The sequence below is a fragment of the Erpetoichthys calabaricus genome, chromosome 10 (genome assembly GCF_900747795.2).
Source record: "Erpetoichthys calabaricus chromosome 10, fErpCal1.3, whole genome shotgun sequence".
Taxonomy (NCBI): Eukaryota; Metazoa; Chordata; class Cladistia; order Polypteriformes; family Polypteridae; genus Erpetoichthys; species Erpetoichthys calabaricus.
Window position 1 is genome coordinate 146,805,072 of NC_041403.2, and position 14,620 is coordinate 146,819,691.

General features: G+C 41.6%; 5 protein-coding genes across 5 annotated transcripts in view; 3 read left to right on the forward strand and 2 right to left on the reverse strand.

Moving 5' to 3' along the window:
* LOC114658449 (histone H3.v1-like) overlaps window positions 1-14,620 on the reverse strand; it is a 36,891-nt gene that overhangs the window by 21,428 nt on the left and 843 nt on the right. The window contains exons 2-3 of the mRNA XM_051932469.1: window positions 9,914-9,992; window positions 9,480-9,840 (exon numbers count right to left, since the gene is read on the reverse strand). Coding sequence (XP_051788429.1) covers window positions 9,480-9,840; window positions 9,914-9,992 — 440 coding nt within the window. The remainder of the gene's footprint in view (window positions 1-9,479; window positions 9,841-9,913; window positions 9,993-14,620) is intronic.
* Window positions 8,398-8,731, forward strand: LOC114659518 (histone H4). Its single transcript, XM_028812048.2, has one exon. It carries the CDS (start codon window positions 8,420-8,422, stop codon window positions 8,729-8,731), a length of 312 nt encoding a protein of 103 aa, XP_028667881.1. The 5' UTR covers window positions 8,398-8,419.
* LOC114659514 (histone H2B 8-like) lies at window positions 9,432-9,848 on the reverse strand. Its single transcript, XM_028812043.2, has one exon. The coding sequence runs from the start codon at window positions 9,836-9,838 to the stop codon at window positions 9,461-9,463; it is 378 nt and encodes a 125-aa protein (XP_028667876.1). The 5' UTR covers window positions 9,839-9,848; the 3' UTR covers window positions 9,432-9,460.
* On the forward strand, window positions 11,038-11,519 carry LOC114659512 (histone H2A-like). The gene has a single exon (XM_028812041.1). The coding sequence runs from the start codon at window positions 11,086-11,088 to the stop codon at window positions 11,470-11,472; it is 387 nt and encodes a 128-aa protein (XP_028667874.1). The 5' UTR covers window positions 11,038-11,085; the 3' UTR covers window positions 11,473-11,519.
* LOC114659510 (histone H1-like) lies at window positions 13,733-14,394 on the forward strand. The gene has a single exon (XM_028812040.2). It carries the CDS (start codon window positions 13,751-13,753, stop codon window positions 14,339-14,341), a length of 591 nt encoding a protein of 196 aa, XP_028667873.1. The 5' UTR covers window positions 13,733-13,750; the 3' UTR covers window positions 14,342-14,394.

Sequence of the window (14,620 nt, forward strand, 5' to 3'; positions counted from 1 at the left end):
CCTGGAATAATTCTGCGCCCCCTGCATAATATAAGATAGATGATAATAACCCGTGATACAACTAACAAAGGTATGATACTTGTGCGGTGTCGCGGTATCCTATCATTTTTACTTCCATAAGATTTGAATGTTTTCGGCTAACTTCGATGAAATATTTGCAATTTATTTTTTTTTAAAGTGCTTTAATGACTGTTAAAATGCCTTGTGTGGTTTTTGGTAGTAATTCTAATCCCAAAAACAAAGAATAAATTATTTATTCTTATTTAATTATTTTTTTATGTAAAGAAATAATTAAATATGTTTTAATTTTTAAAAATCTTGTAAACGAGGACACAGATGAAGTCAATCTGCGCGAAACGAACGTATTTTCGTCCGACAAATATTTTACCGCTGTTAGTTGTATCATGAAAATAACCCAATACGTAGTAAATTATTTAACTCAATTTGGCAATATTGGCTACGCTGCCAATGTGGTGCAGTCGCGCTGCATTATCACCTGATCTACTGTTACCAGAATGTTCGTGACAAATACCGATACGTCTTGAACTTTAAAGCAGGCACATATTAGTCATTAGATCTATGGCTTAGAAATGTTTTATTTTAATTTTAGTTATAATGCATTCGTTGTGATTATATGCTTGCAAATTTAAATTTGAAATAAAAATGTAAAATATTAATTTTGATGTCTTGTTCATTTGTTCAATGCCCCCCTTGTACAGGTTCAGCGCCCCCCACAGTTTGAGAACCGCTGCATGTAACTAATTCAATCAAAGTACTTTTAAATCCACTAAACTTGCAAAGTAATTAATATTTTTTTTAACATTTACTTGAAAGACAAAACGGACAGAACCTGTGACAAAATGCTCTGAAAGATATGCTTCACTATTATATGTCCTCTGTTATGCTAACAATGGGCACAGTATTGTACATTCTTCAAATGAAAGGCAGAGAAACAACTGATCAAATATTATAAATAAACACCTTACCCATTCCCCTCCAAACTACCAGACTATGCATTTGTACACTGCTATGCTTCTAGAAGTTTGGGTTGAAATTTAACTCTGACCATTGCCTGCACAGACCTGACATGTTCTTGATGTCTTGAGTATTTTTTATGCAGCTCTACTGGTGTTTTATTATGTTGTTCAACCTGCCATACAGAAAAAGGGCCCAGCATGTCAGTAAGTGTGGCTTGTGAGTGAGTGGCTTAATTCCAGCAAAGTCTGAATTGTTTTACACTTGAAGCTGACAGATACTACCGTTGTCTTTATTTTCTGGTATACTCTTAAGTTGGACTGAAGGTGGTCAGGAAACTGACATATAAATTATAACTGCCTTCTACTGTTTAGATTGTGTGACTGTTCTGATTCCTTTCATTATGCTTGGTTATTTCAACTTAAAAGTATACACAGACAGACCTAATAGGGATCGATCGATGTGTCTGGCTACTGGAAAAGCTGAAAATGGAAGCGGGGTTTGATGAAAACTGCATCAACGGGAATTTCAAAGTGTCTTTCATTGCTAAAAATGCATTTTTGTCATGGACAATTATCAAACCTCTGTACTGTGTTTATAAGATATTTTAGACAAGCTGACTGGATCCTTCTAGTGATGAATCTCTGAATAAGCAATTTTAATTTTTCAAGCATAATATAGTTTTTCACACTGAACTTTTGAAAGAAAGTAGTATCCATAACAAGAATATTTCAATGAAACATACAAGAAAATAGGCAAACACTACTCCTATTGGTGTGTTAATTTAAACTGGTAGAGAACTCGGATTATCTGTGGATTTCTCTCTATTATAAATCTTAATTATAATAAAGGAGACAAGATGTGATTTTCTCAGAGAGACACTTTCACGTCCTGCAACACGAGTCTGTGCCAAGAGATTTAATCACGCCCAGGGCCGGAAATAAAAGAAAGAGTAGATGACAAAGTAGAATGTCGTAAAGAATTAAAAAATGTTGGTACAGCACACATGCAGAGCAGCTTATGAATAATGGAAATACGAAAATATGAAAGTCTCAAAAAAAGGATAGTAAAGATTGCATTAGTGCAAACAAATGGAAATTATTACTCTGTGAAATAACGGAACAGCAAAAAGATCGAAAACAGTATATTGTTTGGATTTAAACTTAAAGTCAGAGACTTGTAGATCGTCTAATTCGTGTTGCCATCATGGAAAAAAAAATAGATAGATAGATAGATAGATAGATAGATAGATAGATAGATAGATAGATAGATAGATAGATAGATAGATAGATAGATACTTTATTAATCCCAAGAGGAATTTCACATACTCCAGCAGCATACTAATACAAAAAATATTAAATTAAAGAGTAATAAAAATGCAGGTAAAAACAGACAATAACTTTGAATAATGTTAACGTTTACCCCCCCCCCATGTGGAATTGAAGAGTCGCATAGTTTGGGGGAGGAACGATCTCCTCAGTCTGTCAGTGGAGCAGGACAGTGACAGCAGTCTGTCACTGAAGCTGCTCCTCTGTCTGGAGATGACACTGTTTAGTGGATGCAGTGGATTCTCCATAATTGATAGGAGCCTGCTGAGCACTCGTCGCTCTGCCACGGATGTCAAACTGTCCAGCTCCGTGCCTACAATAGAGGCTGCTTTCCTCACCAGTTTGTCCAGGCGTGAGGCATCCTTCTTCTTAATGCTGCCTCCCCAGCACACCACCACGTAGAAGAGGGCGCTCGCCACAACCGTCTGATAGAACATCTGCAGCATCTTATTGTAGATGTTGAAGGACGCCAGTTTTCTAAGGAAGTATAGCTGGCTCTGTCCTCTCTTGCACAGAGAATCAGTATTGGCAGTCCAGTCCAATTTATCATCCAGCTGCACTCCCAGGTATTTATTGGTCTGCACCCTCTGCACACAGTCACCTCTGACGATCACGGGGTCCATGAGGGGCCTGGGCCTCCTAAAATCCACCACCAGCTCCTTGGTTTTGCTTGTGTTCAGGTGTAGGTGGTTTGAGTCGCACCATTTAACAAAGTCCTCGATGAGTTTCCTATACTCCTCCTCCTGCCCACTCCTGATGCAGCCCACGATAGCAGTGTCATCAGCGAACTTTTGCATGTGGCAGGACTCCGAGTTGTATTGGAAGTCCGATGTATATAGGCTGAACAGGACCGGAGAAAGTACAGTACTGTACTGTACTGTAGCGTGTCTTCCCAATGAATTGGCGTTTCCACGAGAATTAAAAGATTTGTTGTTTGGTGAAAGTGAAATCCCGCGAGAGAAATCATTTCTCATTTATGTGAATGCTATTGTCAGACACATTTCTTGTAGAGTGAAAGAAACAATATTCACTCACGTGTAGTTATATGTTGCGTTGTCACAATGTAATTCCAAACACGGAATCAAAATTCATCTTGCTATTGATGAAAAGGAAAAAGCGAAAAGAAATCGAATATATGGACATATGTGATATCACAGAAGTGCGCCGCACAAGAAGCAGATCACACAGCATGGCAGCAGCAGCAAGCCAGCAGCTGATCGACCAAAGAGGAGGTATAAATAACACTGTATTTGTTTCCTATTGTATCACTGTTTAAGAGGGGGTTTCGGAGGAGTGACCGTGTCTCCTTGGGCTGTGTTCGGCCCCCCTCTTCACAACACCGCCGCCGCCTCCTCTCCGACCTCGTCAACCTCCTCACCCGACTCCAGCCTTGATTGTCAGGAGGCGGACCCTTTCATAGGCAGCCGAATGCCGACCACACCCAGCCATCTGTGACACCCTTCACTTATGGTTCTGCATGTGAGTTGATGACTGCCACTGAATTGTTCAGTTGCTGCTTTCAAGTGTACCGAAATGGCCAAATATTTTACACCTTTGGACAACTGCCAATGCCTCTTAAACATCTTAGATTCACAGGTGACGATTTGAGTAGTGAACACTTTGATGTTTATGAATGTTTCAACTCTCAAAAGCTGGATGTGAAGTTGTCAATGAAACCGGTTGTATGCTTACAACGCTTGACAGATGCCCAATGTCACTTCAACACAAGTCCTGCAAATACTAACGTAATTGAAACAAACCATGAAACTCAAACCGATTATGACAGCAGCAATCAAAGCTGTGAGAAAACAGTAAAAAGGAGGCGTGTCAGACATCGTGGAACATTTTCTGATGCAGCTAGACGGAAACAACTTTGTGACGCTGCCGCTAAATACTCGCAGGCAAATCCACAAGTTAATAGAGCTTCTGTTTCTAGCTCATACGAAAACAACAGGTTTGGCTCATAAAAGCCGATTGTGGATTTGCATACGACCCAAACATACATTATGAATCTGACAAAACAGTACACATTGGATCCATGGATGTTCACTGTGAGTATTGTCAAGCTCATAGGTGGAAATGCGAGTCTCCTGGTTTGTGCTGTAACGGTGGTAAAGTATGAGGGGCCAAACAGGCCATAAATCATATATTTCTGTGTGTAATCTATTGGTTTACGTGTGAACACTATTGGTTTATGAATATTTACTATTGGTTTGCATGCATACTTAATTGGTTTGCGTGCATACAATACTGGTTTCATTCATATGAACTATATTGGTTCGTGTCCATATATTATCGGTTTGTGCATGAACTATATCCATTTGTACGTGCATACCACTGGTTTGCATATGAACTATATTGATTTGCGTGTGTATATCACTGGTTCCAGTACGTTTGTTATTGGTTTGTGAATGAACTGCATTGGTTTTCGCTTAATGTTATCGGTTTGCGTATGAACTATATTGGCATGTGTTCTGTGTCGGTCTAACAATGGATTTGCGTATGCACTATATTGGTTTCATGCACGTCTTATACTGGTTTCATGTAGGTAACCTGTCGATTTTGCGCTTGAACTCTATTGGTTGTATGTGTGCACTATGTCGGTTTCGCGTATGAAACATATTGGTTATGTGTGCACACCCTATCGCAACTCTGTGTATGAACTACAGTATATCGGTTCTGCGTGTGAACTATATTGGTTGTTCACGTGATCTTCAGTGGAAATGGGCGAGGCAAGAAACAGGAACTCAAGGGCCGGTAGAGTCATGGAGTGTAAAGAGGTGTGTCTAGAAGATGCATCTGCATTTAAACAGCATTATATATTTTTTATGCACCATACGCTTGCGAAAGGACTTGGTGGTAATTATTATTATTTAACAGAATCTACCCTTGAGTCTGTAATGAACACAAGGCTGAAGTTAGGTATGTATTTTGGCCGACTTCTTATTCGGTCCCATCTACATGCTTGCTTGCAACCCGCAGCTGTACTTGTTCACACAGTATTTGCAAAACTGTTACTTATTCTAAAGGAAAAATATTCAACATTTACGATTGACATCTTTATCCAACATAAAACATTTAGATACTACTGGTTAGATTTGCACAGTGCCCCCCACGCCGCACAGACAGGTGAAGTGACTTGTTTATGGTCACATAGTGCCATTATCAGGACTTGAACTTGAACTCAGAGTTTAAAAGTGCAGTCTTAAACACTACGCCACAATGCTTGCACATCTACAACGTGTATATTAATTGGCATAATATAAACTTATAAGTAAGTGCACACATACAACCCCAATTCCAATGAAGTTGGGACATTGTGTAAAGCATAAATAAAAACAGAACACAACGATTTGCAAATCCTTTTCATCGTATATTCAATTGAATACACTACGAAGACAAGATATTGAATGTTCAAACTGATAAACTTTATTGTTGTTTTGCAAATCTTCACTCATTTTGAATTTGATGCCTGCAACATGTTCCAAAAAAGCTGGGACAAGGGTAGCAAAAGACTGGGAAAGTTGAGGAATGTTCAAAAAACACCTGCTTTGAACATTCCACAGGTGAACAGGTTAACTGGAAACAGGTGTTTGTCATGATTGGGTATAAAAGGAGCATCCCCAAAAGGCTCAGTCGTTCACAAGCAAGGATGGGGCGAGGTTCACCACTTTGTGAACAACTGCGTAGGCAAATAGTCCAGCAGTTTAAGAACAACATTTTTCAACGTACAATTGCAAGGAATCTAAGATTTTCATCATCTACTGTCCATAATATCATCAAAAGATTCAGAAAATCTGGAGAAATCTCTGCACGTAAGCGGCAAGGCTGAATACCAACACTGGATGCCCGTGACCTTCAATCCCTCAGGTGGCACTGCATTAAAAACCGACATCATTCTGTAAAGGATATTACCACGTGGGCTCAGGAATACTTCAGAAAACCATTGTCAGTTAACACAGTTTGTCGCTACATCTACAAGTGCAAGTTAAAACTCTACCATGCAAAGTGAAAGCCATATATCAACAACACCCAGAAATGCCGCCGGCTTCTCTGGGCCCGAGCTCATCTGAGATGGACTGACGCAAAGTGGAAAAGTGTGCTGTGGTCTGACGAGTCCACATTTCAAATTGTTTTTGGAAATCATGGACGTCATGTCCTCCGGGCCAAAGAGGAAAAAGACCATCCGGATTGTTATCAGCGCAAAGTTCAAAAGCCAGCATCTGTGATGGTATGGGGGTGTGTTAGTGCCCATGACATGGGCAACTTGCGCATCTGTGAAGGAACCATTAATGCTGAAAGGTACATACAGGTTTTGGAGCAACATATGCTGCCATCCAAGCGACGTGTTTTTCAAGGATGTCCCTGCTTATTTCAGCAGGACAATGCGAAGCCACATTCTGCATGTGTTACAACAGCGTGGCTTCGTAGTAAAAGAGTGCGGGTACTAGACTGGCCTGCCTGCACTCCAGACCTGTCTCCCATTGAAAATGTGTGGCGCATTATGAATTGCAAAATACGACAACGGAGACCCCTGACTGTTGAGCAACTGAAGTTGTACATCAAGCAAGAATGGGAAAGAATTCCACCTACACAGCTTCAACAATTAGTGTCCTCAGTTCCCAAACGGTTATTGAGTGTTGTTAAAAGGAAAGGTGATATAACCAATAGAGTTCAAAAGGAAAATCGACAGGTTACCCACATGAAACCAGTATAAGACGTGCATGAAACCAATACTGCGGTGGGTTGGCACCCTGCCCGGGATTGGTTCCTGCCTTGTGCCCTGTGTTGGCTTGGATTGGCTCCAGCAGACCCCCGTGACCCTGTGTTCGGATTCAGCGGGTTGGAAAATGGATGGATGGATGAAACCAATATAGTGCATACGCAAATCCATTGTTAGACCGACACAAAACGCAAGCCAATATAGTTCATACACAAACCGATAACATGAAAGCGTAAATCAATGCAGTTCACTCACAAACCAATAACAAATCGTACTGGAACCAGTGATATACACAAGCAAATCAATATAGTTCATATGCAAACCAGTGGTATGCACGTACAAACCGATAATATACGGACACGAACCAATATTATTATATAGTTCATATGAATGAAACCAGTATTGTACGCACACAAACCAATTGAATATGCACGCAAACCGATAGTAAATATTTATAAACCAATAGTGTTCACATGTAAACCAATAGATTACACACAGAAATATATGATTTATGGCCTGTTTGGCCCCTCATAGTAAAGTCTCTCTCACTCCTTTACATAAGCTTGCTTCGCCTCTGCAAAGCGCGGGTATTTTGCTAGTATATATATATAATATATATTATATACACACATACATATAAAATCCTAAGCCTAAAAGTGCAACGATGTTGTGCAACGATTTTATGTCACGTTTTAAATCGGGCTTATTTTAAAAACTACATATACATGTTTGGTATCATTCTTTTCAGAATTGATCGAACTTTAATGTGATGTTGTTAGATTTTCACATTCTTATCCTGTTTTTAAATTATAAACTAAAACATCAAGTCATGGTTTTTAATGTCAAGAAAGTTGTGGTGTTTATTTTTGATCGAGTAAACTTTCTTTCACAGGAACAAACTATTAAAAAAAAATTACCTATTAATAACATCAATGTTTGTATTTAGGTGATTTAGTTAGCTGAAGGTCGAGGCGCCGAAGGTGCCCCCCTAGTTATATACATATATATTATATTTTGTATTATACATACTGTATATTATATTATATTTTTACCATCGTCCAGCAACATTTGCCCAAGCGGCTGAAAAGGTGCGAGTTACCAGTCTAACGTGCAGAACAGAACAGACAAAGAAAAGAGATATGGTTCAAAAAAAGCACAAGTCTGTCACTCCTTTAGCAACGCATTGATATTAGGCTCCACGTGGCGGACTAGCTGCTTTGTTCTGGGTCTCGCTCATGAAAACTAAGAACAAATACAAAGCGCGATTTCTTAAAAGCCCGCGCTGCCATTTCCTGCGCTGTTTTCGAGCAGGTCGTCCTTCCATTCATATCAGCGAGATTATTGTCCAGATTCTTAATCATTTGGGTAGAACCTTGAGCGAAAAGAAAAAGAAATGTCTGGTCGTGGCAAAGGAGGAAAGGGACTCGGTAAGGGTGGTGCAAAGCGTCATCGTAAAGTACTACGAGATAACATTCAAGGTATTACAAAGCCTGCTATCCGCCGTCTAGCCCGTAGAGGTGGAGTGAAGCGAATTTCTGGCTTGATCTACGAGGAGACTCGCGGAGTGCTTAAAGTGTTCCTGGAGAATGTCATTCGGGACGCCGTCACTTACACAGAGCACGCTAAGAGGAAGACCGTGACCGCCATGGATGTGGTATATGCCTTGAAGAGACAGGGTCGTACTTTATATGGTTTTGGAGGTTAAGTGACCGCCAAAGCTTTACGAAGCAAAACCCCTAAAAGGCTCTTTTCAGAGCCGCCCACGTTTTCTGCTTGGAGAGTTTTTTCCTATTTTGTCTCTGTATGTAGTACATTTAAAAACGTAGGAATGCTGTGGCCGAAGTGCTTTACTAAAGAAAGTACAATTAACAAAACATTGGTTCCCTCACACCAAAACATTTGCGAAGAACAGTGTATTTAGAGCCACTAACCAGATTCGCACGCATTGTTTTACTGACCTTTTCTATCCAGTGACCTCCGACTGCAGCAGCCTTTAACCAGTTCGAATACAATAGTGATTACTTAAGAGTTAAAGCTCAGGGTAATAGTCAACTAGCTGTAGGGGTCCTACGGATGGCAAGTGTACTTGTAGAAATCCAGTCTAAAAATCTTACGGACCTGTGTTTTCAGATTTTTGCACCAGCCTGTTGGAAGCGAAATACATTCTGGGAACAGAAAATTTAATTTAAATGGACTTGTGATGGAAAGTGATGCAAGACCGTTTGAGACTGGAGCAAAGGCTTCGTGATCCCGAGGAGAAAAGCATGTTCAGGCGGCAGATAAACTTAAGCTTGCTCTGTCTGCGCGTACAAGGGGGGTCATTAAAGATAAATATCAGCATCACAAAAAGGGGTACTCAAGTGAATGGAGCTCTTTTCAAAAGCAAGTGGGTGGCTCTGAAAAGAGCCGTTGGTTTCTAGTAGGCGTTTACCGTTTATTTGGAGCTGGTGTACTTGGTGACTGCCTTGGTGCCCTCGGACACGGCGTGCTTAGCAAGCTCTCCCGGTAGCAGGAGCCTCACAGAAGTCTGGATCTCCCTGGAAGAAATGGTTGAACGCTTGTTGTAGTGCGCAAGACGAGAAGCCTCACGGGCGATGCGCTCGAAAATGTCATTCACAAACGAGTTCATGATTCCCATCGCCTTCGAAGAAATGCCAGTATCGGGGTGAACTTGCTTCAGCACCTTGTACACGTAGATGGAATAGCTTTCCTTCCTAGTCTTTCTGCGTTTCTTTCCACCCTTCGCCTGGGTTTTAGAAACGGCTTTCTTCGAGCCCTTCTTGGGAGCAGGAGCTGCTTTTGGTTCAGGCATAGCTACAGATTATCACGAGAAACTGAATGTCGCATCTGTCGGGTTTTCTGCTTTTAAAGGCAGTCATGCAAATACCAGGCGGTGCAGCGTTCGACGTGGCCTCTGACGACAAGGGAGGAGGAGTAGTTTCCATCTTTTCAGGCACGGTCTTTGTCTTAATGGATGGGATAAACTTAGCGCTCAGTTTTGAATTTGAGCTTTCTGCTTTCATATGTATGTACAGTACCAAGTTTTTTTTCCTAATGTCAGGATGTATTCGCACCTGCTTCTGGACAATGGATATTCGTGGTGAATTCAATACAAGTTATAGGTTAATCGCAGGAGAGAAAACAAAGTAACTTGCACATCACTGCAAAAAGATTCAAATACTATATACTTTGTAATAGACCAATACTCGTTCAATATACGATAGCTTCCTGTAGGTAGCTCTGCTCATCTCGTGAACATGTGGGTCTACAAGGCACTCGATACGGAATAACGCAAAGGGTTTATATTACCCTTGTTACAGAAGGAGTTCATCTTTTTTCCCCGTATAGCGCCTTGGGCGACAACGCCTTCTAAAAAGCAAAAGCAGTCAGACTAGTCGGTGCAATAACATAAAGGAAGAGACGCGAAACATAAACATCCATCCATCCATTTTCCAACCCGCTGAATCCGAACACAGGGTCACGGGAGTTTGCTGGAGCCAATCCCAGCCAACACAGGGCACAAGGCAGGAACCAATCCCGGACAGGGTGCCAACCAAGCACACACTAGGGCCAATTTAGAATCGCCAATCCACCTATCCTGCATGTCTTGGGACTGTGGGAGGAAACCCATGCAGACACGGGGAGAACATACAAACTCCACGCAGGGAGGACCCAGGTTCGCTTCCTAACTGCGAGGCAGCTGCGCTACCGAAACATAAACAAAATAAGATAAAAATATCAATGCAATGAAATCCAGGAAGAGAGATCTAATGAATAGAACATACTTGTGCGTATATATGCATATATATATAACTCAAAACAACAAAGCTGGCACGTTGCGAGCTTTGCTTGGAACTTTAGTTTTCAACGTGAAGCTTTGTTCAAAAGGGTTAGAGGGCAGTGCCCAGGACTCCCGCCAGCCGAGTGACGTAGCAAGCAGATGCAAATCAGCAGTCAGCTCGTTCAGCACTTCGCGCTCGATTGAAGCCTTTATAAAGGCCTCTACGCTGGGCTATTGGAACATTATCTTACAGAGAGCTGTTGTTTTCACTGCTTAACATGTCCGGAAGAGGAAAGACCGGTGGTAAGGCACGCGCCAAGGCTAAGACTCGCTCTTCTCGAGCTGGTTTGCAGTTCCCTGTTGGCCGTGTTCACAGACTTTTGAGGAAAGGCAATTATGCTGAGCGAGTGGGCGCTGGTGCCCCGGTATATCTGGCTGCTGTGCTCGAGTACTTGACCGCTGAAATTCTCGAGTTAGCCGGGAATGCCGCCCGCGACAATAAGAAAACCAGAATCATCCCTCGCCATCTGCAGTTGGCTGTCCGTAACGACGAGGAGCTGAATAAGTTATTGGGTGGTGTGACTATCGCTCAAGGTGGCGTGCTGCCGAACATTCAGGCTGTGCTTCTGCCTAAGAAGACCGAAAAACCAGCTAAGAGCAAGTAAACTAGGGTGGTGCGTTTATCTAAATCAACGGCTCTTTTCAGAGCCACCTATCCATTCTGAATAGAGCCTTTTTCCATTGAAGTATTGCATTTTGATCATACAGTCCTCCTTCCCTACACTATTTAAAAGGTACTGTATCTGTGATGAGCTCGGGGTATGTAGTTTTCACACTGGAGTGTCGGTCAGGGTACTGGCAAATGATGCAGAGAATTCCACACAGCACTTCACAATGAAATTGCCGGATTTATTTGAAGATATGTACATGTATTTCAACAGGTATGTGTGGTCTACAATAACAGACACTTGGTCCACTCCATGTCAGTATTACTGCAATCACCCGTATGAAATCCAAATCAATAGTTTTTCGGTAAACCGTATCAACAAACTTAAAGTATATTAATGTAACACCATAAACTATTACTCAAATATTATTGCATGTACAGGTACATGACACTAAAGCACATTCCCAACGCATGAACAAACAGTACACTTCAAAGAACTTGGGATCGCAAGTCAAACACAAATGAACAAACCTCTGGTCATCAACGCATACTCTAATATACAGAATCGACCACAAAGTCTTAGCTATTGCAATTATTTTAAATACTTAAGGAAATAACTATAAGGAAACAACAAACACGCACGTATCTTTCTTCTCCGCTAACATCCCATACGTGCTCTCGTGCAAGCTTGGAGGTTCATCCTGAAATGTGAGCCGTGTTTTTGAATAATTGTCTTTTACAAATATGCTTTATATTGTGATCACTGGTATTTTATCATGCACGTGGGCGCCCATTACCCTTATTTCCACAATATTACGTGGTCTTTAAAGATATGTATAAAGTTTTTAATCTTGAAATCCCTGTAACAACTTAATCTGCAGGTTATCCTTGATCTCTCTTTAGACAATTTTTAAGCAGTTACCGGTATTACAGCAGTTTGGCTGGATCTAGAGCTTATCAAATCGTTAGACTCTGGAGGTGGCAATTATGTCAGCAACAGTCTTGATTTTCTAATTCAGCTGGCCTGCGTGTAGGATTCTGCACACTGGGGGAAAATATTGAAAAGGTACAAATAGAAACTTTCATTTTACTTCATTTACAGCTCCCGGGTATAAAGACACTTGACATAGTTTAAGATTACACAGGATAACAAGCAATCAATTAAAACAAACAAACAAAAAATATGCAGTTTGTATGCACATATATACAGGTGAAAATACAGTACAATACAGTAAATTGACAAATGAAGATTATCTAACATATGATGGTACCACACAAGATTGGCCTGGTCACTGTTAAATATAGCTTTCTACTGTTTAGATTGTGTGACTGTTTTCATTCATTTGATTATGCTTGGTTATTTCAACTTAAAAACTATACATAGACGGACCTAATAGGGATCGATCGATGTGTCTGGGTACTGGAAAAGCTGAAAATGGAAGCAGGGTTTGATGAAAACTGCATCAAAGTGTGTTTCATTGCTAAAGATGCATTTTTGTCATGGACAATAATCAAATTTCTGTTCTGTGTTTATGAGTTAGTTTAGACAAACTGACTGGATCCTTGTAGTGACGAATCTCTTAATAAGCAATTTTAACTTCCCAAACATAATATAGTTTTTGACACCGGATTTTTGAAATAAAGTAGTTTCCGTAACAAGAATATTTCAAGGAAACATTACAGAAATTAGACAACCACTACTCCTGTTGTTGTGTTAATCCGCATTTGTAGAGAGCTCGGATTATCTGTGAATTTTTGCATAAAAGTTGTAAACACTTTTCGGCATCGGTTACGGACCTCTCTATTAGTGGTCCGTCGTGTTTCCACTATGTAACGAGTGAATGCCCGTCCTGTACGCAGTGCCATTTCTCCGTCTGGCCTTTCCATTGAACCTTCTTTTTAATCGATGGGACATGCACTTTAACCGCCACCTTATCGTGGTGGAGGGGTTTGCGTGTCCCAATGATCCTAAGAGCTCTGTTGTCCGGGGCTTTATGCCCCTGGTAGGGCCACCCAAGGCAAACTGGTCCTAGGTGAGGGATGAGACTGTTAACAACGTGTTTCCTTCTATATGTCTACAGTTCGTAGTTGTGATTTCTCGATTTTTTTCGTTTAAATAACGGGATTTTGTGGGGGCAGGAAACACAGGTGAATCAGAGCTCTTTGCCCGTGCAGCGGACTGCTTGAGTCTGCACGGTTCTCACCTACCCAATATGAGAGGCTGAGCCTGTCGTTCGCAGCTAAAATTTACAGAGAAATCCAAGTGTCTGTTCAAAATGGCAGAAACCGCTCCAGTAGCTCCCGCTAAGGCGCCAAAGAAGAAACCAAGTTCGAAGCCTAAGAAAACCGGCCCTAGCGTGTCTGATTTGATCGTGAAGGCTGTGTCCGCTTCAAAGGAACGTCACGGACTCTCTTTGGCCGGGCTCAAGAAAGCTCTTGCAGCTGGTGGCTACGATGTGGAGAAGAACAACGCCCGTGTAAAACTGTCTGTAAAAAGCCTTGTGAGCAAAGGCTCTCTCGTGCAGACAAAAGGCACCGGCGCGGCTGGATCCTTTAAAATCAACAAGAAGCAGGCAGAGGCAAAGGAGAAAGCCACGAAGAAAAAGGCGGCGCCGAAGAAGAAGCCAGCGGCGAAAAAGCCGGCTGCCGCAAAAAAAGTGAAAAAGCCAGTAGCTAAGAAACCCGCAGCAGCCAAAAAGACTGCGAAGAAGCCTGCCGCAGCCAAGAAAGCCGCCAAGAGTCCCAAGAAAGTGAAGCCCGCCGCAAAGCCTAAAAAGGCAACAAAGAGTCCTAAGAAGGCCAAAGCATCAAAGCCTAAAGCAGCCAAACCTAAAACTGTGAAGAAGGCTGCACCGAAAAGGAAGTGATCGGTTTATTCGTGACCCGATAACTAGAGATCAACGGCTCTTTTCAGAGCCCCCACATCCTCGAGGAGGGCGAATCTGTTTTGTTACGCTTTAAAAAGGGACGATTTGCGCGGGTGAGCAGGGTGTTTCTGGCCGTTTTGCACTTCAGTATGGGGGGGGGGGTGTAAGTGACAGAAGGGCAGCAGCAGTGGGTCAGGGATTTTGATTTCAAACCCTGAAGTTGTGGGTTGGAAACCTCACGTGACAATGAGCAAGTTATTCCTGCTTGAGTTCCAATAA